The sequence below is a fragment of the Bufo bufo genome, chromosome 5, assembly GCF_905171765.1.
Source record: "Bufo bufo chromosome 5, aBufBuf1.1, whole genome shotgun sequence".
Lineage (NCBI taxonomy): Eukaryota > Metazoa > Chordata > Amphibia > Anura > Bufonidae > Bufo > Bufo bufo.
In genome coordinates, this window is record NC_053393.1 from 284,399,109 (window position 1) to 284,421,641 (window position 22,533).

General features: G+C 42.8%; 1 protein-coding gene across 2 annotated transcripts in view; it reads right to left on the reverse strand.

Moving 5' to 3' along the window:
• The window catches only part of CCDC127 (coiled-coil domain containing 127), a 162,902-nt gene that overhangs the window by 67,329 nt on the left and 73,040 nt on the right, over positions 1-22,533 (reverse strand). For both annotated transcript variants that reach the window (XM_040432770.1, XM_040432771.1), the window contains exon 2: positions 13,895-14,026. In XM_040432770.1, the coding sequence (XP_040288704.1) occupies positions 13,895-14,009 (115 nt within the window). In that variant the 5' untranslated portion in view covers positions 14,010-14,026. The remainder of the gene's footprint in view (positions 1-13,894; positions 14,027-22,533) is intronic.

A 22,533-nucleotide genomic window follows, 5' to 3' on the forward strand; every position in this document is an offset into this window, starting at 1 on the left:
GCGTGCAGCAGCAACCACAGCCTCCCAGACACTGTTCAGAGAGGTGTACTGTTTCCCCCTTCTTGTAAATCTCACATTTGATGATGGACCACAGGTTCTCAATGGGGTTCAGATCAGGTGAACAAGGAGGCCATGTCATTAGATTTTCTTCTTTTATACCCTTTCTTGCCAGCCACGCTGTGGAGTACTTGGACGTGTGTGATGGAGCATTGTCCTGCATGAAAATCATGTTTGAAGGATGCAGACTTCTTCCTGTACCACTGCTTGAAGAAGGTGTCTTCCAGAAACTGGCAGTAGGACTGGGAGTTGAGCTTGACTCCATCCTCAACCCGAAAAGGCCCTACAAGCTCATCTTTGATGATACCAGCCCAAACCAGTACTCCACCTCCACCTTGCTGGCGTCTGAGTCGGACTGGAGCTCTCTGCCCTTTACCAATCCAGCCACGGGCCCATCCATCTGGCCCATCAAGACTCACTCTCATTTCATCAGTCCATAAAACCTTAGAAAAATCAGTCTTGAGATATTTCTTGGCCCAGTCTTGACGTTTCAGCTTGTGTGTCTTGTTCAGTGGTGGTCGTCTTTCAGCCTTTCTTACCTTGGCCATGTCTCTGAGTATTGCACACCTTGTGCTTTTGGGCACTCCAGTGATGTTGCAGCTCTGAAATATGGCCAAACTGGTGGCAAGTGGCATCTTGGCAGCTGCACGCTTGACTTTTCTCAGTTCATGGGCAGTTATTTTGCGCCTTGGTTTTTCCACACGCTTCTTGCGACCCTGTTGACTATTTTGAATGAAACGCTTGATTGTTCGATGATCACGCTTTAGAAGCTTTGCAATTTTAAGAGTGCTGCATCCCTCTGCAAGATATCTCACTATTTTTGACTTTTCTGAGCCTGTCAAGTCCTTCTTTTGACCCATTTTGCCAAAGGAAAGGAAGTTGCCTAATAATTATGCACACCTAATATAGGGTGTTGAGGTCATTAGACCACACCCCTTCTCATTACAGAGATGCACATCACCTAATATGCTTAATTGGTAGTAGGCTTTCGAGCCTATACAGCTTGGAGTAAGACAACATGCATAAAGAGGATGATGTGGTCAAAATACTCATTTGCCTAATAATTCTGCACGCAGTGTATAGGCGTGTGGCTGATAAGAGACGTGTGCCTGGTCCGGACCTGAATGTGGGTGATCTGGTGTGGTTGTCTACAAGAAATATTAAACTGAAGGTTCCCTCCTGGAAATTGGGTCCCAAGTTTATTGGGCCTTATAAAATCTTGTCAGTCCTCAATCCTGTTGCCTTCCGTCTTGATCTTCCACGGGTTTGGAAGATACATAATGTATTTCACAGATCTCTCTTAAAACCATATGTCCAGCCCACGGTACCCTCCTCTTAGCCTCCTCCTCCGATTTTGGTTGATGGCAATCTGGAGTTTGAGGTTTCCAGAATTGTGGACTCTCGCATTGTCCGCGGTTCTCTTCAGTACCTCGTTCATTGGAAGGGTTATGGTCCTGAGGAGAGGATGTGGGTTCCGGTGTCGGACATTAAAGCCACTCGCCTCATCAGGGCATTTCATAGGGCTCATCCTGAGAAGGTGGGTCCTGGGTGTCCGGAGTCCACCCGTAGAGGGGGGGGGGGGGGGGTACTGTCACTACCAGAGATTTGGGACGTTCTCACAGCTCTGTTTCTCCACCCCTGTGATGATGTCACTACTAGAGCTGGGAGGAGTTCTCACTGCTCTGTTTACTTTTGGTTTCCTTCCTCCCAGCTGTCCCTCATGCGTTTGATTTCCCTCTCTTTATATCACCCCTCCTCCTATTGTAGGGCGTGGATTATAGTTCTCATTTCAGTTGAGGCTCTTGCTTTAGTATCTTCACTTGTAGCTATCAGTTCACTGGACCTGTGTTCTGCTGCAGCAAGCACTCCGGATATTGCCAGCTGTCCTTGGATCCGTCTTCTCTGCGGCTGCAACACCTTCAGCTAAGTGTACAGACATTGTTGTGTACCTGATTATTTTCTGACTGGATCTGAGGTGGCCACGGTTCCCTCCATATACTGAGTAGGGCACCGGTGGCCGTGTCCCTTCCACTATTGTAGAGGTTACAGTGGTCATCAGTCTTAGGCACGTGGGCATGCCTCGTTCCGCCATTTGGATCCGGGCATGTGCTTTAGCAGAATAGGGAGAGCTTTGAGGGTCTGACAGGTGTCACCCTTTATCCTCCCTAGTTTGGGTCCGGTCAGTAGCTCTTTTACTGTGTATACTATTGTTGCTCACATACAGCCGTGACAGGTCCATATTCATAAAAAAACATATTAGTGGAACTATAATATCGACATAGACTTCATAGTACTCTATATTTTCGGAGTAGTACAAATGCGTTGCAGGTAGAAATGGGGAAGTGGGCCTGTCACCAAGGGGGGGTCACAGTACCAATAAACGGCCATTGGTAAAGTGACCCCCCCTTGGTGACAGGCCCACTTCCCCATTTCTACCTGCAACGCATTTGTACTACTCCGAAAATATAGAATACTATGAAGCCTATGTCGATATTATAGTTCCACTAATATGTTTTTTTATGAATATGGACCTTACATAAGACTGTAGTATACTTTCCCTCTTGTGATAGATATCATTATTTTTATTGGGATGTCTTTTATACATTTTTATATAATTTTCTTATATTTTTAATGGAAAGCAACCTGGTGGCAATTTTTCTGGTTTATTAATCAATTGGAATAAGTCAGTTATTCTTCCACTGTCCGCTCTTCAGGAATCTTTTTGCTTAGATCATGTTAACCTGAAAGTGATCTCCTCCTTTAAATATCTTGGAGTCTCTATTTCAGTACAGCCCCGATCTTATGTAGCGAATAACCTAGTACCACTAATGGATAGACTTAAACAGAAAGCGGTCACCTGGCATAAGCTTCCATTGTCAATGATAGGTAGAGGTAATCTTCTTAAGATGATATGGATGCCGCAATTGCTCTGCATATTGGATAACACGCCAGTATGGATTCCCATGCATTATTATTATAAGTTAGAGAATATTTAGATCTTTGTTATGGAAAAATAAAAATAGTAGAATCCGATATGAAACATTACAGCGTGGTAAAGAAGCGGGGGGGACTGGCGTTATCTAACTCCTTTATATATTTCTAAGCAGCTCAGTGTCAACACCTTAAGGGATGGGGGTCCCTGAGAGAGATGGGAAGATGTGGAGAACTGGTGAAGTGGGCATCTGGGGTCTGCCAGCCTATTTAGATTATGGAGAAAGATTTACCTGACTCTTTTAAACCCCTCCCAGTAGTAGGATTAATGAGGAAGGTCTGGGGAAAGGCTAGTGAAATTCTGGGTGTTCAGGAACTATTGGACCTGTCTCCTGTTTGGAATAACCCTCATTTAATAGAATTGTCTAAACTGCAGGGATTTTCTGATTGGGAACGTAAAGGACTATGGAATTTAGGTCAACTATATTCACAAGGTATCCTAAAACAATTTGCACAACTTTGCACTGAATATGGCCTAGCGTCTACCCATTTCTATAAATACCTTCAGTTAAGGCACGCTATTAGTTCGCAGGATAAAGTGCGCCCCCTACAATTTGTATCACATCTCATGCTTAACCCCTTCACGCAACATCACGTACATGTACGTGGGGGAATGTGGTGCCTCACCGCATCCCCACATGCATGTACGTGATCGGCTTTCACTGTCAGCGCAGGGAGCGAAGCGCTGAAGCTTCAGTGAAGCCGGCGTGCTGGGGTTGCTAGGCAACCAGAGAAGCCGGCAGGAGCTGTATTGTAGCTCTGACCCGCCCACGATCGCTGTGATTGGTCCATTACTGCAGAGGGACCAATCGCAGCGCATCGGGGCAGGTAAGGGGGGGTTAGGGAGGGACTATGTGCTTCTCCTTCTCTGATCGCCCCAATTCCTGTCAGGGAAGCGATCAGAGAAGGAGATAGTGTGAAAATATTCCCGACCTATGACGAGTATACTCGTCATGGAGCACTGCTACTTAGCGCGCCATGATGAGTATACACGTCATGGCATAAACTGTCACCATGTCTGCAGACATGGTGACAGCGCTGAGATCCCGGCTGTCACACACAGCCGGGCACCTTGGGTCAATGCCGAGGGGGGTCCTGTGACCCCCCATGTCGGCGATCGCTGCAAACCGCAGGTCAATTCAGACCTGCGGTTTGTAGCGCTTTCTGCAGTTTCTGAGGACCGCGGGGATCAGAAACTTTAGTATGTCTAAAATAAATATTTTTCACCCCCCCTGCACCCCTGAATAATATTATGTGGGCGGGTGGTGCAGGGGGGGTGTCGCAGGCGGTGCGGAGGTGCGGGCGGTGCGGCAGGCGGGATCGCGATCCCCCGCCCGCCTCCCCTTGAATCATCGTTGGTGTCTAGTGGGTATACCAGGGTGCCAGCACATTGCTGGCACCCTGGTATAAACGGCTGACATCTGCGATGCGATGTCAGCCGTTTAACCCTTTCCATACAGCGGTCCGTACGGACCGCTGTATGGAAAAGGTTAACAGCGCAGGGAGCTCCCTCCCTCTATGGGAGAGGGAGAGAGCCCCCAGAGAGCCCCCCTTAGCCCTGTGCTTACCCTTCCCCGTCTGCGCAGTTCTGACCAGTATTGAGCAGACGGGGAAGGTTCCCATGGCAACAGGACGCCTCTCAGGCGTCCTGCTGTCCATTAGTGCTGAACAGATCTATGCTAAAAGGCATAGATCTGTTCAGACAAGTGTAAAATACAGTACAGTGCAATATATATTGTTCTGTACTGTATTATACAGACATCAGACCCACTGGATCTTCAAGAACCAAGTGGGTCTGGGTCAAAAAAAAAGTTAAAAAAAAAGTTAAAAAAGTAAAGTTTCAAAAAAACACATTTATCACTGAATAAAAAAAATAAATAAAAAAAAATACACTACACATATTAGGTATCGCCGCGTCCGTAACGACCTGATCTATAAAACGGTCATGTTACTTTCCCCGCACGGTGAACGCCATAAAAAAAAAAAAAAAACTATGAGGAAATTGAAATTTTGCCCACCTTACTTCCCAAAAAAGGTAATAAAAGTGATCAAAAAAGTCGCATGTACGCCAAAATAGTACCAATCAAACCGTCACCTCATCCCGCAAAAAATGAGCCCTTACATGAGACAATGGCCCAAAAAATAAAAAAACTATGGGTCTCAGACTATGGAGATACTAAAACATGATTTTTTTTTGTTTCAAAAATGATATTATTGTGTAAAACCCTGATAAATTATAAAAAGGTAGACATATTAGGTATTGCCATGTCCGTAAGAACCTGATCTATAAAAATACCACATGACCTAACCCCTCAGGTGAACACTGTAAAAAAATAAAAATAAAAACGGTGTCAAAAAAGCTATTTTTTGTTACCTTACATCACAAAAAGTGTAATAGCAAGCGATCAAAAAGTCATATGCACCCCAAAATAGTACCAATCTAACCGTCATCTCATCCCGCAAAAATGATACCCAACCTGAGACAATCGCCAAAAAACTGAAAAAACTATGGCTCTCAGACTATGGAGACACTAAAACGTTATTTTTTTGTGTCAAAAATGATATTATTGTGTAAAACCTAAATAAATAAAAAAGTATACATATTAGGTATCGTCACGTCCGTAAGAACCTGCTCTATAAAAATAGCACATGATCTAACCTGTCAGATGAACGTTGTAAATAATAAAAAATAAAAACAGTGCTAAAACAGCTATTTTTTGGCAAATTTTCCATTTTTATTCATTTTTTCCCATAACAAAGCAAGGGTTAACAGCCAAACAAAACTCAATATTTATTGCCCTGATTCTTTAGTTTATAGAAATGCCCCATATGTGGTCGTAAACTCCTGTATGGCCACACGGCAGGACGCAGAAGGAAAGGAGCGCCATATGGTTTTTGGAAGGCAGTTTTTGCTGGACTGGTTTTTTGACACCATGTCCCATTTGAAGCCCCTCCGATGCACCCCTAGAGTATAAACTCCAAAAAATGACCCCATTTTGGAAACTACACCCCTCAAGGTATTCAAAACTGATTTTACAAACTTTGTTAACCCTTTAAGTGTTCCACAAGAGTTAATGGCAAATGGAGATGAAATTTCTGAATTTCTATTTTTTGTTACTTTGCCTCACAAAAAGTGTAATATAGAGCAACCAAAAATCATATGTACCCTAAAATAGTACCAACAAAACTGCCACCTTATCCCGTAGTTTCCAAAATGGGGCCACTTTTTTGGAGTTTCTAACCTAGGGGTGCATCAGGGGGCTTTAAATGGGACATGGTGTCTAAAAACAATCCAGCAAAATCTGCCTTCCAGAAACCATATGGTGTTCCTTTCCTTCTGCGCCCTGCCGTGTGCCCGTACAGCAGTTTACGACCACATATGGGGTGTTTCTGTAAACTACAGAATCAGGGCCATAAATATTAAGTTTTGTTTGGCTGTTAACCCTTGCTTTGTTACTGGAAAAAAAATATTAAAATGGAAAATCTGCCGAAAAAGTGAAATTTTGAAATTGAATCTCTATTTTCCATTAATTCTTGTGGAACACCTAAAGGGTTAACAACTTTTGTAAAATCAGTTTTGAATACCTTGAGGGGTGTAGTTTCTTAGATGGGGTCACTTTTATGGAGTTTCTACTTTAGGGGTGCATCAGGGGGGCTTCAAATGGGACATGGTGTAAAAAAAACAGTCCAGCAAAATTAGCCCTCCAAAAACCAAACGGCGCACCTTTCACTCTACGCCCCGCTGTGTGGCCATACAGTAGTTTACGGCCACATATGGGGTGTTTCTGTGAACAGCAGAGTCAGGGCAATAAAGATACAGTCTTGTTTGGCTGTTAACCCTTGCATTGTTAGTGGAAAAAATGGGTTAAAATGAAAAATTAGACCAAAAAAATGAAATTCTCAAATTTCCTCCCCATTTGCCAATAACTCTTGTGCAACACCTGAAGGGTTAACAATGTATGCAAAATCAGTTTTGAATACCTTGAGGGGTGTAGTTTCTTAGATGGGGTCAGTTTTGGGTGGTTTCTATTATGTAAGCCTCGCAAAGTGACTTCAGACCTGAACTGGTCCCTAAAAATTGAGATTTTGTAAATTTCGGAAAAATTTCAAGATTTGCTTCTAAACTTCTAAGCCTTATAACATCCCCAAAAAATAAAATATCATTCCCAAAATAATTCAAGCATGAAGTAGACATATGGGGAATGTAAAGTCATCACAATTTTTTGGGGTATTACTATGTATTACAGAAGTAGAGAAACTGAAACTTTTAAATTTGCAAAGTTCTCCAAATTTTTGGTAAATTAGGTATTTTTTTGTGCACAAAAAAAAATTTTTTGGACTTAATTTTACCAGTGTCATGAAGTACAATATGTGACGAAAAAACAATCTCAGAATGGCCTGGATAAGTCAAAGAGTTTTAAAGTTATTAGCACTTAAAGTGACACTGGTCAGATTTCCAAAAAATGGCCTGGTCCTTAAGGTGAAAATGAGCCCGGTCCTGAAGGGGTTAAAAAACTGATAGAACCAGGTCCTGTAAAAGGAGCTATTTCTGATGCTTAAAATACTTTGCTATATGAGCAGCTGAAAAAATATTCGCTCAGAGTTAAGTTGAAGTGGGAGAGGGATGTGGGCCCCATCTCAGACAGCCAATGGGAAGAAGTCCTTGCACAGATTCCTACTCTAACCCCTAGCGAAGCGGCTAGACTGTCTCAACTCTATATGATACACAGGGTATATAGAACTCCAATCTTCTTATGGAAGGTGGGATATAGATCTGACTCCAAGTGTCCGAAATGTGGGGAAGAAGGGGCCGGATTGCTCCATATGCTATGGAATTGCAATGTGCTACAGGGCTATTGGACAGATATAATCAATTTATTAAACAAAATTTATAGCGCTAATTATAAACTGGATCCTCGGTTTTGCTTGCTTGGTATGTTAGATTCGGATAACTTGCCACCAAATGTTACAATCAGAATCAACAGAATCTTATATTAGGCACGCAAAACCCTAGCTGCTAAATGGATACAGCCGCTTCCCCCAAGCATATCGGAATTCATTACCAGAATGAATACAGTCATAAGATTGGAAAGAGGAGTATGCATGAAGCGTAATAGCATGTCGAAATTTTATACCGTTTGGGGCCCCTGGATTGACAGATCTGGAGTTTGTAGTACATGGCTATCTAGTCTGAGGATCTTCTCGGGCTAGCCTGGGAGGGGAGAGATGAGGCTGATTGTGTTTGTTTAAGCCTAGTGTGCTGAAGCTTTATAGTGCATAGGTGATGTCATGGTCTGTTACTAAAACAAATAGGTCTTACACATGTTTATGCTTATCTACACAGTGGGTGGAGGGGGAGGGGAGTTTGGTTGTTGGATCTTTATGTTAAGGATCCTGTTTATTGACTATCCTGTTGTGTACAATGCGTATTTTTGCACTGTGTTGAACATTATATATGACACAAGAATTTTGTGAAATGATAGTGTTTATTTTTACAAAATAATAAAAATTTATCCGATTTAAAAAACTATATTAGTGCCATCTCACTGCCTAAAGCTTTTATTGAGAAAAGCAAACTTTTATAATATGCTAATTAGCCTCTAGGAGCAGGGGGGGGGGGGGTGTTGCACATGCCCCTAGAGGCTCCGTTTGCCCACCTCTTTTCACGCCCTTCTTCTCCTGATTGACAGGGCAGCGCCGCTCTTTTCCCGCTGGGCGTGTCTGCACTGTAAATCTTGCGCCGTTCAGTAAATCGGCGCAGGCGTAGTGAGGAAGCCAGCAGCCGCCAAGCGTCCTTCCCTCACTGCGCCGAATACTGAACGGCGCGAGATTTACACTGCAGACACTGCCGTCAGGAAGAGAGCACAGGTATCTTCAAAATCATACATTGTGCCTATGAATACAGCGGTGATATGTATGTCAGCTTTCTGAGCAGATCTTGGTGTAGTGAAACTATAGTGCAGAGAGTGTATAATACACTATATATATATATATATATATATATATATATATATATATATTTATATATATATATATATATATAGTGTAGATACAGTCCTGATCAAAAGTTTAAGACCACTTGAAAAATGGCAAAAAATTATATTTAGCATGGCTGGATCTTAACAAGGTTCCAAGTAGAGCTTCAACATGCAACAAGAAGAAATGGGAGTGAGACAAAAATTTTTTGAGCATTCAATTTAATGAAAACCATAAACTGAAACAGGCTGTTGTTCAGCTGATCAAAAGTTTAGGACCACACCTCCAAAAAAAAAAACTAAACCCCCCCAAAACAGAAATCCAACTTCCAAACATGAACTCCGTAATGAGTAGCTCCACCGTTATTGTTTATCACTTCAAAAATTGGTTTTGGCATGCTTGATGCAAGCGTTTCCATGAGGTGAGTGGGAACATTTCTCCAAGTGGTGAAGACGGCCGCACGAAGGCCATCTACTGTCTGGAACTGTTGTCCATTTTTGTAAACTTCCCTTGCCATCCATGCCCAAAGGTTCTCAATTGGATTTAGATCAGGGGAACACGCAGGATGGGCCAAAAGTGATGTTATTCTCCTGGAAGAAGTCCCTTGTCCTGCGGGCATTGTGTACTGTAGCGTTGTCCTGTTGGAAAACCCAGTCATTACCACACAGACGAGGGCCCTCAGTCATGAGGAATGCTCTCTGCAACATCTGGACACAGCCAGCGCCCCTGCACTTCCTGAAGCTCCATTGTTCCACTGAAGGAAAAAGCACCCCAGACCATTATGGCGCCCCCTCCACTGTGGCGCGTAGAAAACATCTCAGGTGGGATCTGCTCGTCATGCCAGAAACGTTGGAAACCATCAGGACCATCAAGGTTAAATTTTTTCTCATCAGAGAATAAAACTTTCTTCCACCTTTGAATGTCCCATGTTTGGTGCTCTCTTGCAAAGTCCAAACGAGCAGTTCTGTGGCGTTCAAGGAGACGAGGTCTTTGAAGAAGTTTTTTCTTTTTGAAGCCCTTCAGTCTCAGATGCCGTCTGATGGTTATGGGGCAGCAGTCAGCACCAGTAAGGGCCTTAATTTGGGTCGAGGATCGTCCAGTGTCTTGACGGACAGCCAATTGGATCCTCCGACTCAGTGCTGATGAAATTTTTTTGGGTCTTCGACTTGACTTTTTTGTTCCATAACCCTCAGGATCATTTAAGAAATTCCAAATGACTGTCTTACTGCGTCCCACCTCAGCAGCGATGGCGCGCTGTCAGAGACCCTGCTTATGCAGTTCAACAACCCGACCACGTTCAAAAAGGGAGATTTTTTTTCCTTTGCCATCACAATGTGTGACTACCTGACAGAAAATGACAATGAATCCACATCTTTGCACAGATTTGGCCTTTTAAATCACCTCAGCCCCCCTAGCTTATACACCCTTAATGACCAGACCACTTTTTACAATTCTGCACTACACTACTTTCACGGTTTATTGCTCGGTCATACAACTTACCACCCAAATGAATTTTACCTCCTTTTCTTCTCACTAATAGAGCTTTCATTTGGTGGTATTTCATTGCTGCTGACATTTTTACTTTTTTTGTTATTAATCGAAATTTAACGAATTTTTTGCAAAAAAAAAATGAAATTTTTCACTTTCAGTTGTAAATTTTTTTTTTTTAAAAACTACATTTCTAAATAAATTTTTCTCTAAATTTATTGTTCTACATGTCTTTGATGAAAAAAATAAATGTTTGGGTAAAAAAAAAAATGGTTTAGGTAAAAGTTATAGCGTTTACAAACTATGGTACAAAAATGTGAATTTCCACATTTTGAAGCAGCTCTGACTTTCTGAGCACCTGTCATGTTTCCTGAGGTTCTACAATGGCCAGACAGTACAAACACCCCACAAATGACCCCATTTCGGAAAGTAGACATCCTAAGGTATTCGCTGATGGGCATAGTGAGTTCATAGAACTTTTTATTTTTTGTCACAAGTTAGCAGAAAATGATGATTTATTTTTATTTATTTTTCCTTACAAAGTCTCATATTCCACTAACTTGTGACAAAAAATAAAAACTTCCATGAACTCACTATGCCCATTACGAAATACCTTGGGGTGTCTTCTTTCCAAAATGGGATCACTTGTGGGGTAGTTATACTGCCCTGGCATTTTAGGGGCCCTAATGCGTGAAAAGAAGTCTGGAATCCAAATGTGTAAAAAATGCCCTGTAAAATCCTAAAAGTACTCATTGGAATTTGGGCCCCTTTGCCCACCTAGGCTGCAAAAAAGTGTCACACATGTGGTATCGCCGTACTCAGGAGAAGTAGGGCAATGTGTTTTGGGGTGTATTTTTACATATACCCATGCTGGGTGAGAGAAATCTCTCTAAAAGTCAACTTTTCCCATTTTTTTATACAAAGTTGTCATTATAGAGAGATATTTCTCTCACCCAGCATGGGTATATGTAAAAAGACACGCCAAAACACATTGCCCAACTTCTCCTGAGTACGGCGATACCACATGTGTGACACTTTTTTGCAGCCTAGGTGCGCAAAGGGGCCCAAATTCCAATGAGTATCTTTTAGGAGGGCATTTGGATTCCAGACTTCTTCTCACGCTTTAGGGCCCCTAAAATGCCAGGGCAGTATAAATACCCCACATGTGACCCCATTTTGGAAAGAAGACACCCAAAGGTATTCCGTGAGGCGCACGGAAAGTTCATAGAAGTTTTGTTTTTTTGGCACAAGTTAGCGGAAATTGTTTTTTTTTTTTTTTCTTCTCACAAAGTCTCCCTTTTTCGCTAACTTGTGACAAAAAATAAAATTTTACATGAACTCGCCATGCCCCTCATAAAATACCTTGAGGTGTCTTCTTTCCAAAATGGGGTCACATGTGGGGTATTTATACTGCCCTGGCATTTTAGGGGCCCTAAAGCGTGAGAAGAAGTCTGGAATATAAATGTTTAAAAAAATTTATGTAATTTACATTTTTTATTTGGATTCCGTGAGGGGTATGGTGAGTTCATGTGAGATTTTATTTGTCGTCACAAGTTAGTGGAACAAACAAAAAAATAAATAAAAATATATCAATTTCCGCTAACTTGTGCCAAAAAAATGTCTGAATGGAGCCTTACAGGGGGGTGATCAATGACAGGGGGGTGATCAGGGAGTCTATATGGGGTGATCACCACCCTGTCATTGATCACCCCCCTGTAAGGCTCCATTCAGAGGTCCGTATGTGTTTTGCGGATCCACGGATCGGATCCGCAAAACACATACGGATGTCTGAATGGAGCCTTACAGGGGGGTGATCAATGACAGGGGGGTGATCAGGGAGTCTATATGGGGTGATCACCCCCCTGTAAGGCTCCATTCAGACGTCCGTATGTGTTTTGCGGATCCGATCCATGGATCCGCAAAACACATACGGACCTCTGAATGGAGCCAGCCTTACAGGGGGGTGATCAATGACAGGGGGGTGATCAGGGAGTCTATATGGGCTAGATGTCATTGATCATCCCCCTGTAAGGCTCCATTCAGACGTCCGTATGTGTTTTGCGGATCCGATCCATGGATCCGCAAAACACATACGGACCTCTGAATGGAGCCAGCCTTACAGGGGGGTGATCAATGACAGGGGGGTGATCAGGGAGTCTATATGGGCTAGATGTCATTGATCACCCCCCTGTAAGGCTCCATTCAGACGTCCGTATGTGTTTTGCGGATCCATGGATCGGATCTGCAAAACACATACGGACTTCTGAATGGAGCCTTACAGGGGAGTGATCAATGACAGTGGGGTGATCAGGGGTTAATAAGTGACGGGGGGGGGGGGTGTAGTGTAGTGGTGTTTGGTGCTACTTATTACAGAGCTGCCTGTGTCCTCTGGTGGTCGATCCAAGCAAAAGGGACCACCAGAGGACCATGGAGCAGGTATATTAGACGCTGTTATCAAGACAGCGTCTAATATACCTTTTTAGGGGTTAAAAAAAAATCGCATCTACAGCCTGCCAGCGAACGATCGCTGCTGGCAGGCTGCAGATCAGATAGTTTACCTCCAGTTCCTGTGAACGCGTGCGCCTGTGTGGGTCTCGCGAAAGGACGCGCCGGCGCGTCCCGGAGGAATAACAGGGCCGCCGCAAAGACGCAATCCTGCGTACGGCGGTCCTGTAGTGGTTAAAAGGCATGTGGTCCTAAAATTTTGATCAGCTGAAAAACAGCCTGTTGCAGTTTAATCGTTATTTTCAATTAATTGAATGCTCAAAAAATGTTTTGTCTCACTCTCATTTCTTCTTGTTGCATGTTGAAGCTCTACTTGTTCGGATCCAACAATGTAAAATATGATTTTTTGCCATTTTTCAAGTGGTCTTAAACTTTTGATCAGGACTGTATGTGTAAGCCAGGACACAGCTCTGCCCTTAGCCTGGTGTCCAGCACTGCCAATCAAGTGGAGGGGGCATGTGCAGAGCACAGGGGGTGTTGTTACACATCAGTGCTCAGACTATTCAGCCCCGCCTCTGAGTGTTTGAATTGCTCATTTGCATATGTATACAAATGCTGATTTCTCTGCAGCCGTTTAACGTACAGACAAAAGAAAGGTATGGTTTTAATCAGCATGATCAGCCCTACCAGGCGGTATGTCCGGTTTAATAGGATTGATCCTGGTGACAGAGCCGCTTTAACAGGGGTGTGTAGACATTGTACTGTACATCTACTGTACTGCATCTTTTTGCATAAAACTATTTATCAATCTGTTAAGCACTACTTGCTCTGTTACATGCTGCTTGCAGACTACACTGCATTTTCATGTTCACAGGTTCCATATAAATGTAAATTTTAATTTACCATACATATAATACAAATAATAATTTAAACTTACGAAAAGCAGCAAGCCCCAATACTGGTACCAGCAAAGCATAGTTCCATTTATTCCCATTTTCGCCTTCTCCATTTGGACGAATGTTCCACTGGGGCGGATTGTTTAAATTATTCATTGGTGTTCACCCTAGAACTGTGGAGCAATGGAAAAATAAAATAAAAACAAAACAGTTCCATACAGTTATTTAAGCAAGTATCCACAACAATGCTGAAATAGACCTCCGAGACCTTTTGGTTGCAAAGTAAATCTTAACCACTTCCTGTCCTCCGCCATACATCTTAGGCGAATGTTCAGTATTAAAACATGGCATCCATTCTGGAGCTGAGCAGGCGCCAGTCACAGACATTTAACACCCCTATGTCATGGTCAATCATTTGAAGTGGCTTTTCCCAGTAGCGCTGTGCACCTGGGGCCAGAACAGCTACTCTGCACGACGATCGGAGAAGCAGTTTGTTCCTTGTTATAGCCTCAAGCCTAAGGAAGGTTTAAGGCTACCACAGCAATAAGTTCCTATGGAGCCCTCCCTGAGGCAGGGCTATAGAAACATAAGAAATCTCCCATAGGCTGCAAGGGTAATTTATTGCAGTCTATAGGAAAAGCAATCTGTCGATCACATGTTCAGGAACTTTTGATAAACTGGCGATTTTGCAAGCTTTCCCACCTACAAAGAATGGAGAGGTCTGTAATTTTTATCGTAGGTAGACTTTACCTGTGAGAGGAAGAAATAGCCACTGTTCATCAGGAGGTTCAAGCCATAGAGGGGTCCGCCTAAACCAGCTGGAAGAAGACCACAATGCATCGCGTAAAGTGATCCATAGTCTGCAGACACAAACTTTTGCTCCGTGACCTGCAATCTCATGTGGCAGATCTGGATAACAGAGGTCAACACCACATTTAAAGACTGTGGGGTCCCTGAAGCCTCGGAGGAAGATGAATGCACAATCCTTCTTACTATCTTTAATACTATTTTAAATCGCCCTGTCACTTAACTTATCCTGATTGATCGGGCACATAGAGCATTGCGCCCTAAATCACTTGAAGGAGCCCCGAGAGACATTATTTGCTTTGTTAATGACTTAAGCTTGAATAAAGAAATAATGGCAAAAGTTCGTTCTTTCCGTGGATTGGACTACCATGGTACCCAGGTGTCTCTATTTCAAGACCTGTCCTCCTCCCTTTCAGATTTTTCCTCTCTCGTCTTACTCTGTTTGTATGACGCTTGAGAACATCTCTACAAGACAAAGGCATATGAAACATTCAGAGGAGCGTGAGGTACTCAGATTGGTTCACGTGGCTTTTGTCATTCCTCCCCCGAGGAGCCCTTTTTGCTCTACCCAGCTGATCCTGATTAGTTGTTTTTTGCTTCCTACAAACTTGTGCTCCATAGGCCTCATGGACACGACCGTTGTGTGTTTTGCGGTCCGGAAATTGCGGATCCGCAAAACATGGATGGCGTCCATGTGCGTTCCGCAATTTGCGGAATGGCACGGACAGCCATTGATATAACTGCCTATTCTTGTCCGCAAAACGGACAAGAATAGGACAGGGAAAAAGATAAAGTACAGTGGCTCTGACCTCTCGTATCAGTGGAATGTGGTGCACAACCGTTACGACCTACCCTTGGTCGCAGAGAAAGTGATTGAGCAGATAGGAAAAAGTGATAGGGGGCACGCAACTACCTGGTGCCAGATGGACAAGGAGGTTCTAACTGTGTTAAAGAAGGTATTTATTCAACAAGGTAATAGTGGTAATAAGGTCCACTGCAATGGATCACTATAAAACAATCATGAAGAACAAAATGATAGATAAAACATTGCATCACACATATGGCGCCATAGGAAAAAAAATAAAAATGTATAAAAGTCATTGGATACTCCAAATGTTTGAGGTTATGCAGTAGTAGGCCTGATTGTTGGAGCTCAAGGCTCTAGTTCAGAATATAGGTCTGTTTGAGTCCACGATGCCGTGAGCTACAAATCCTTCCGACAATCAGGGTATCCAGGTGGAGCAGAGATCTCTTATACGAGATGTACATCTATATGACGGAAAATGTAGCCTACTTCCTATATGCTATTGGGCAATATAGCAGCTGATGGGTGGCATTAACATCAATATATGTAATAGATACTTGAACCATAAGTACTTTACCCCTCCAGGAGAAGCTTGGTCCGATTCTAGTTCACGTGGATGCTTCGATCAGACGCCAAGTGTATTTCTAGGACCTTCCGCCTTGTCCCACGTGATCCAGGTCATGTGATCGGAGAATGTTCACGTGATCGGAGGGGAAGGTTTCACCGCTTAGGCACGCGCCTCTTAAACTTGAAAACGAAGTACAGCTGTGTTCATCTCCACAGATATGGTAGTGTAGAATCCATTAGATAAAGATGGCTGCTAGAACCATATGCGTTTCGGGGTCTGAACTTGCCCCGGGGTCTGAATATGTAAAAAACAAAAAAGCCGCCAAACTAGAGTCCGAGAGATTAATTGCCAAAGAGAGCAAAACTAACCCTAAAATGTTCAATTATATAAATGGTAAAAATTATAAATCTGAAGGTGTCGCCCTCTACAGAGCAATGAGGGGGAAGTTGCAGAGCGATGAGGAGAAAGCAAAGCTATTAAATATTTTTTTTCTCCACTGTATTCACTAAGGAAAATAAACTGTCAGATGAAATGCAGAATGTAAAAGTAAATTCCCCATTAAAAGTGCCCTGTCTGACCCAGGAAGAAGTACAACAGTGACTTAAAGATTAAAATAAACAAATCACCAGGACCAGATGGCACACACCCCCGTATCCTAAGAGAATTAAGTAATGTCATAGCCAGACCCTTATTTCTGATATTTACAGACTCTATACTAACAGGGAGTGTTCCACAGGATTGGCGCATAGCAAATGTGGTGCCAATATTCAGAAAGGATGCAAAAACAGACCCCAGAAACTATAGGCCGGTAAGTTTAACATCTGTTGTGGGTAAACTGTTTAAAGGTTTTCTAAGAGATGCCATCTTGGAGGAGCTCTAGTAAACAAGCAAATAACATCATATCAGCATGGCTTCATGAGGGATCATTCATGTTAAACTAATTTAATCAGTTTCTATGAGGAGGTAAGTTCTAGACTCGACAGTGGTGAATCAATGGATGTCCTATATCTGGACTTCTCCAAAGCATTTGACACTGTACCACATAAAAGGTTAGTATATAAAATGAGAATGCTCGGACTGGGAGAAAATGTCTGTATGTGGGTAACTGGCTCAATGATAGAAAACAGAGGGTGATTATTAACGGTACACACTCAGATTGGGTCACTGTCACTAGCGGAGTACCTCAGGGGTTAGTATTGGGCCCTATTCTCTTCAATATATTTATTAATGATCTGGTAGAAGGCTTGCACAGTAAAATATGATTTTTTGCAGATGGCACTAAACTGTGTAAAGTAATTAACACTGAAGAGGACACTATACTGCTACAGATGGATCTGGATAGATTAGAGGCTTGGGCAGAGAAGTGGCAGATGCGGTTTAAACACTGACAAATGTAAGGTTATGCACATGGGAAGGAATAATGCAAATCACCCATACATACTAAATGGTAAAACACTCGGTAACACTGACATGGAAAAGGACCTAGGAATTCTAATAAACAGCAAACTAAGCAGTAAAAACCAGTGTCAGGCAGCTGCTGCCAAGGCCAATAAGATAATGGGTTGCATCAAAAGGGGCATATATGCCCGTGATGAGAACATAGTCCTACCACTTTACAAATCACTAGTCAGACCACACATGGAGTACTGTGTACAGTTCTGGACTCCTGTGAACAAGGCAGACATAGAAGAGCTGGAGAGGGTTCAGAGGATGGCAACTAAAGTAATAACTGGAATGGGGCAACTACAGTACCCTGAAAGATTATCAACATTAGGGTTATTCACTTTAGAAAAAAGACGACTGAGGGGAGATCTAATTACTATGTAGAAATATATCAGGGGACAGTACACAGATCTCTCCCATCATCTATTTATCCCCAGGACTGTGACGAGGGGACATCCTCTGCATCTGGAGGAAAGAAGGTTTGTACACAAACATAGAAAAGGATTCTTTACGGTAAGAGCAGTGAGACTATGGAACTCTCTGCCTGAGGAGGTGGTGATGGTGAGTACAATAAAGGAATTCAAGAGGGGCCTGGATGTATTTCTGGAGTGTAATAATATATTACAGGCTATAGCTACTAGAGAGGGGTTGTTGATCCAGGGAGTTATCTTATTGACTGAATGGAGTCGGGAAGGAATTTTTCCCCCTTAAGTGGGGAAAATTGGCTTGTACCTCACAGGGGTTGTTTTGTCTTCCTCTGGATCAACTTGCAGGATAAACAGGCCGAACTGGATGGACAAATATCTTTTTTTGGCCTTACCAGAGGTAGCAGGATTAGCAAGCAAACTCTTAACTCAAATTTCTTAAATCATCGTGTTATCTTGGAACAAAAGCCATTGAAAAGCGATTGAAGGTGTTTGCTTAGTTTAGATAACACATCTCAAAAATCAGAGTGTTAACTCTACTACATCGGTATATACCATGTTACTATGTTACTGAGATCGAACGACTATGGCTAGCTCCGATTCACCCGGGAACTTTGATATGGGCCCCTCTTTGCCCACTTTTTCCCCTCTGAATCCCATGAAATTCTCTAGGGACACTTTGTTTAGGAACCTGGTTAAATATTCTCCATCTACCCTCCGCTCTTCTCTAAACTTTTTTTTCTCTACACTCCTCACCTCCCTGACAGCCTCAGGGCGGAGATGGGTCGGCCATGGACAGGTGCAGGGCTTTATCGCTTTGTGGACTTGAGGGATCCCCGTTCTGACTGAATACTGTCTTTTGAGGACCTTCAGATTAAATTCTCTCTCCCACCACAATTAACATTTCAATACCATAAAATTTAATCACTATTGTAGGAGTTTGCCGGGTTCAACTGGGCTCCCACCCCTATCACCTTTCGAACGGGTGTGCCTTTGAGGCCCCTCCTCCCAGGGGCTTATTTCAGATATACATCAGATATTGCTAGCCTCTGTTTACCCAGATGGTTATAAATACCTTTACATGGAGAAATGGGAGGATTGGCTTCAGAGAGAGCTCCCTTCAGATCTCTGGCGAACCATATGGACTAGGGCACATGCAAGCTCTTCCTGCACTCCACATAAGCAGAATCAGAATCAATTTAAAATTCTGACACATTGGTACCATACTCTTGAGCTCCTGCACCCTCTGAAGCCGAGCCTACCAGATACCTGTTGGAGATGTTTGCAACCGAGGGCCTCCCTATACCATGTTTTTTGATCGGGCGGGGGCATGACGTAATAGTACGTCAAAATGAGCGAAGTCACCTCCCGCTATGATGTACTACGTCATATGTCATGAAGGTGTTAAACACGTATTCTGGTTACATTAAGTTATCATATCACTGTAGTACGGAACGCTATAGAAATTAGATAAAACTAATACTTTATTAATTCACAAAAAAGGAGGAAAGAAAACCTACAAACTATATATAAAATTCTAGATGACCAATTCTAACCACAATTCCTGAAAACGGGTCAGGGTGACACATGAAAACTGCAATGAGTGGTACCGCTCAGGTGTGGATAGGGTCACTAGAAGATTCACTTCTGGTGCGCTACTAATGGCTGCACCAACAGGCCAGCCGGCCGTTGTGAGCTAATACAATCAAAAGTGGGCACCGTGGCACGGACAAGGTGCTATGCTCAAAAAACCCAGCTTAGTAGGCCCTGGATTTAAATTTAACAAACTAATCCATTGATAAACATCTACCCATAGGGTCCGACCTGCTGAAGAACCACCTGTTCGAGTGTGAACCAGATGTCTGAGTGTCGGCCCTACGAGCACGAATCAAGGGACACTAGCTGGGTATGAGCAAAAAAAGAAGCTTGGTTGCAGCTGCTCACATACTATAGAGGGCTGTATTGACGTAGACCACTGCTGTAGTGTGAGCGCAAATCAAGCAAAAAGCATACGTTTGCCCCCACTAATCGTTCAACGTGTTTCGCCATGTGTGGCTCGTCAGGAGCATAAAATGTGGGTAAAGAGACAAACAGCAAAGTAAGCTGCTGACCCCCGTGACAGAGGCTGCAGCTGTCAGCACTGAGTGGTCGTACGCGGCCGCAAGGATGCGCGCTATATAAGGAGAAGGCCCCTCCCCTCTTCTGGATCAAGCCCCTGGAGCGGCCAATAGGGAAGCAGGAGGCGCTGCATCAAACATCCCGCCCCACCTACCCGCCCCCTCTGTGAGACGATCTCAGACGAATGTCAAAACATTTGTATCCTAAATACAAGAATGACCAAATGGCGGCTTTAACCAGCTCAGCCCCCATTGCTTAAACACCCTGAAAGACCAGGCCACTTTTTACACTTCTGACCTACCCTACTTTCACCGTTTATTGCTCGGTCATGCAACTTACCACCCAAATGAATTTTACCTCCTTTTCTTCTCACTAAAAGAGCTTTCATTTGGTGGTATTTCATTGCTGCTGACATTTTCCCTTTTTTTGTTATTAATCGAAATTTAACGATTTTTTTGCAAAAAAATGACATTTTTCACTTTCAGTAAAATTTTGCAAAAAAAAAACGACATCCATATATAAATTTTGCTCAAAATTTATTGTTCTACATGTCTTTGATAAAAAAAAAAGTTTGGGTAAAAAAAAAATGGTTTGGGTAAAAGTTATAGCGTTTACAAACTATGGTACAAAAATGTGAATCTCCGCTTTTTGAAGCAGCTCTGACTTTCTGAGCATCTGTCATGTTTCCTGAGGTTCTACAATGGCCAGACAGTACAAACACCCCACAAATGACCCCATTTCGGAAAGTAGACACCCTAAGGTATTCGCTGATGGGCATAGTGAGTTCATAGAACTTTTTATTTTTTGTCACAAGTTAGTGGAAAATTATGATTGTTTTTTTTTTTTCTTACAAAGTCTCATATTCCACTAACTTGTGACAAAAAATAAAAACTTCCATGAACTCACTATGCCCATCAGCGAATACCTTGGGGTGTCTTCTTTCCAAAATGGGGTCACTTGTGGGGTAGTTATACTGCCCTGGCATTCTAGGGGCCCAAATGTGTGGTAAGGAGTTTGAAATCAAATTCTGTAAAAAATGGCCGGTGAAATCCGAAAGGTGCTCTTTGGAATGTGGGCCCCTTTGCCCACCTAGGCTGCAAAAAAGTGTCACACATGTGGTATCTCCGTATTCAGGAGAAGTTGGGGAATGTGTTTTGGGGTGTCATTTTACATATACCCATGCTGGGTGAGAGAAATATCTTGGTCAAATGCCAACTTTGTATAAAAAAATGGGAAAAGTTGTTTTTTGCCAAGATATTTCTCTCACCCAGCATGGGTATATGTAAAATGACACCCCAAAACACATTCCCCAACTTCTCCTAAATACGGAGATACCACATGTGTGACACTTTTTTGCAGCCTAGGTGGGCAAAGGGGCCCACATTCCAAAGAGCACCTTTCGGATTTCACCGGCCATTTTTTACAGAATTTGATTTCAAACTCCTTACCACACATTTGGGCCCCTAGAATGCCAGGGCAGTATAACTACCCCACAAGTGACCCCATTTTTGAAAGAAGACACCCCAAGGTATTCGCTGATGGGCATAGTGAGTTCATGGAAGTTTTTTTTTTTTGTCACAAGTTAGTGGAATATGAGACTTTGTAAGAAAAAAAAAAAAATCATAATTTTCCACTAACTTGTGACAAAAAATAAAAACTTCTATGAACTCACTATACCCATCAGCGAATACCTTGGGGTGTCTTCTTTCCAAAATGGGGTCACTTGTGGGGTAGTTATACTGCCCTGGCATTCTAGGGGCCCAAATGTGTGGTAAGTAGGTAAATGACCTGTGAAATCCGAAAGGTGCTCTTTGGAATGTGGGCCCCTTTGCCCACCTAGGCTGCAAAAAAGTGTCACACATGTGGTATCTCCGTATTCAGGAGAAGTTGGGGAATGTGTTTTGGGGTGTCATTTTACATATACCCATGCTGGGTGAGAGAAATATCTTGGCAAAAGACAACTTTGTATAAAAAAAAAAATGGGAAAAGTTGTCTTTTGCCAAGATATTTCTCTCACCCAGCATGGGTATATGTAAAATGACACCACAAAACACATTCCCCAACTTCTCCTGAATACGGAGATACCACATGTGTGACACCTTTTTGCAGCCTAGGTGGGCAAAGGGGCCCAAATTCCTTTTAGGAGGGCATTTTTAGACATTTGGATACCAGACTTCTTCTCACGCTTTGGGGCCCATAAAATGCCAGGGCAGTAAAAATACCCCACATGTGACCCTATTTTGGAAAGAAGACACCCCAAGGTATTCAATGAGGGGCATGGCGAGTTCATAGAAAAAAAAAATAATTTGGCACAAGTTAGCGGAAATTGATTTTTTGGATTTTTTTCTCACAAAGTCTCCCTTTCCGCTAACTTGGGACAACAATTTCAATCTTTCATGGACTCAATATGCCCCTCAGCGAATACCTTGGGGTGTCTTCTTTCCAAAATTGTGTTATTTGTGGTGTGTTTGTACTGCCCTGGCATTTGAGGGTCTCCGCAATCATTACATGTAT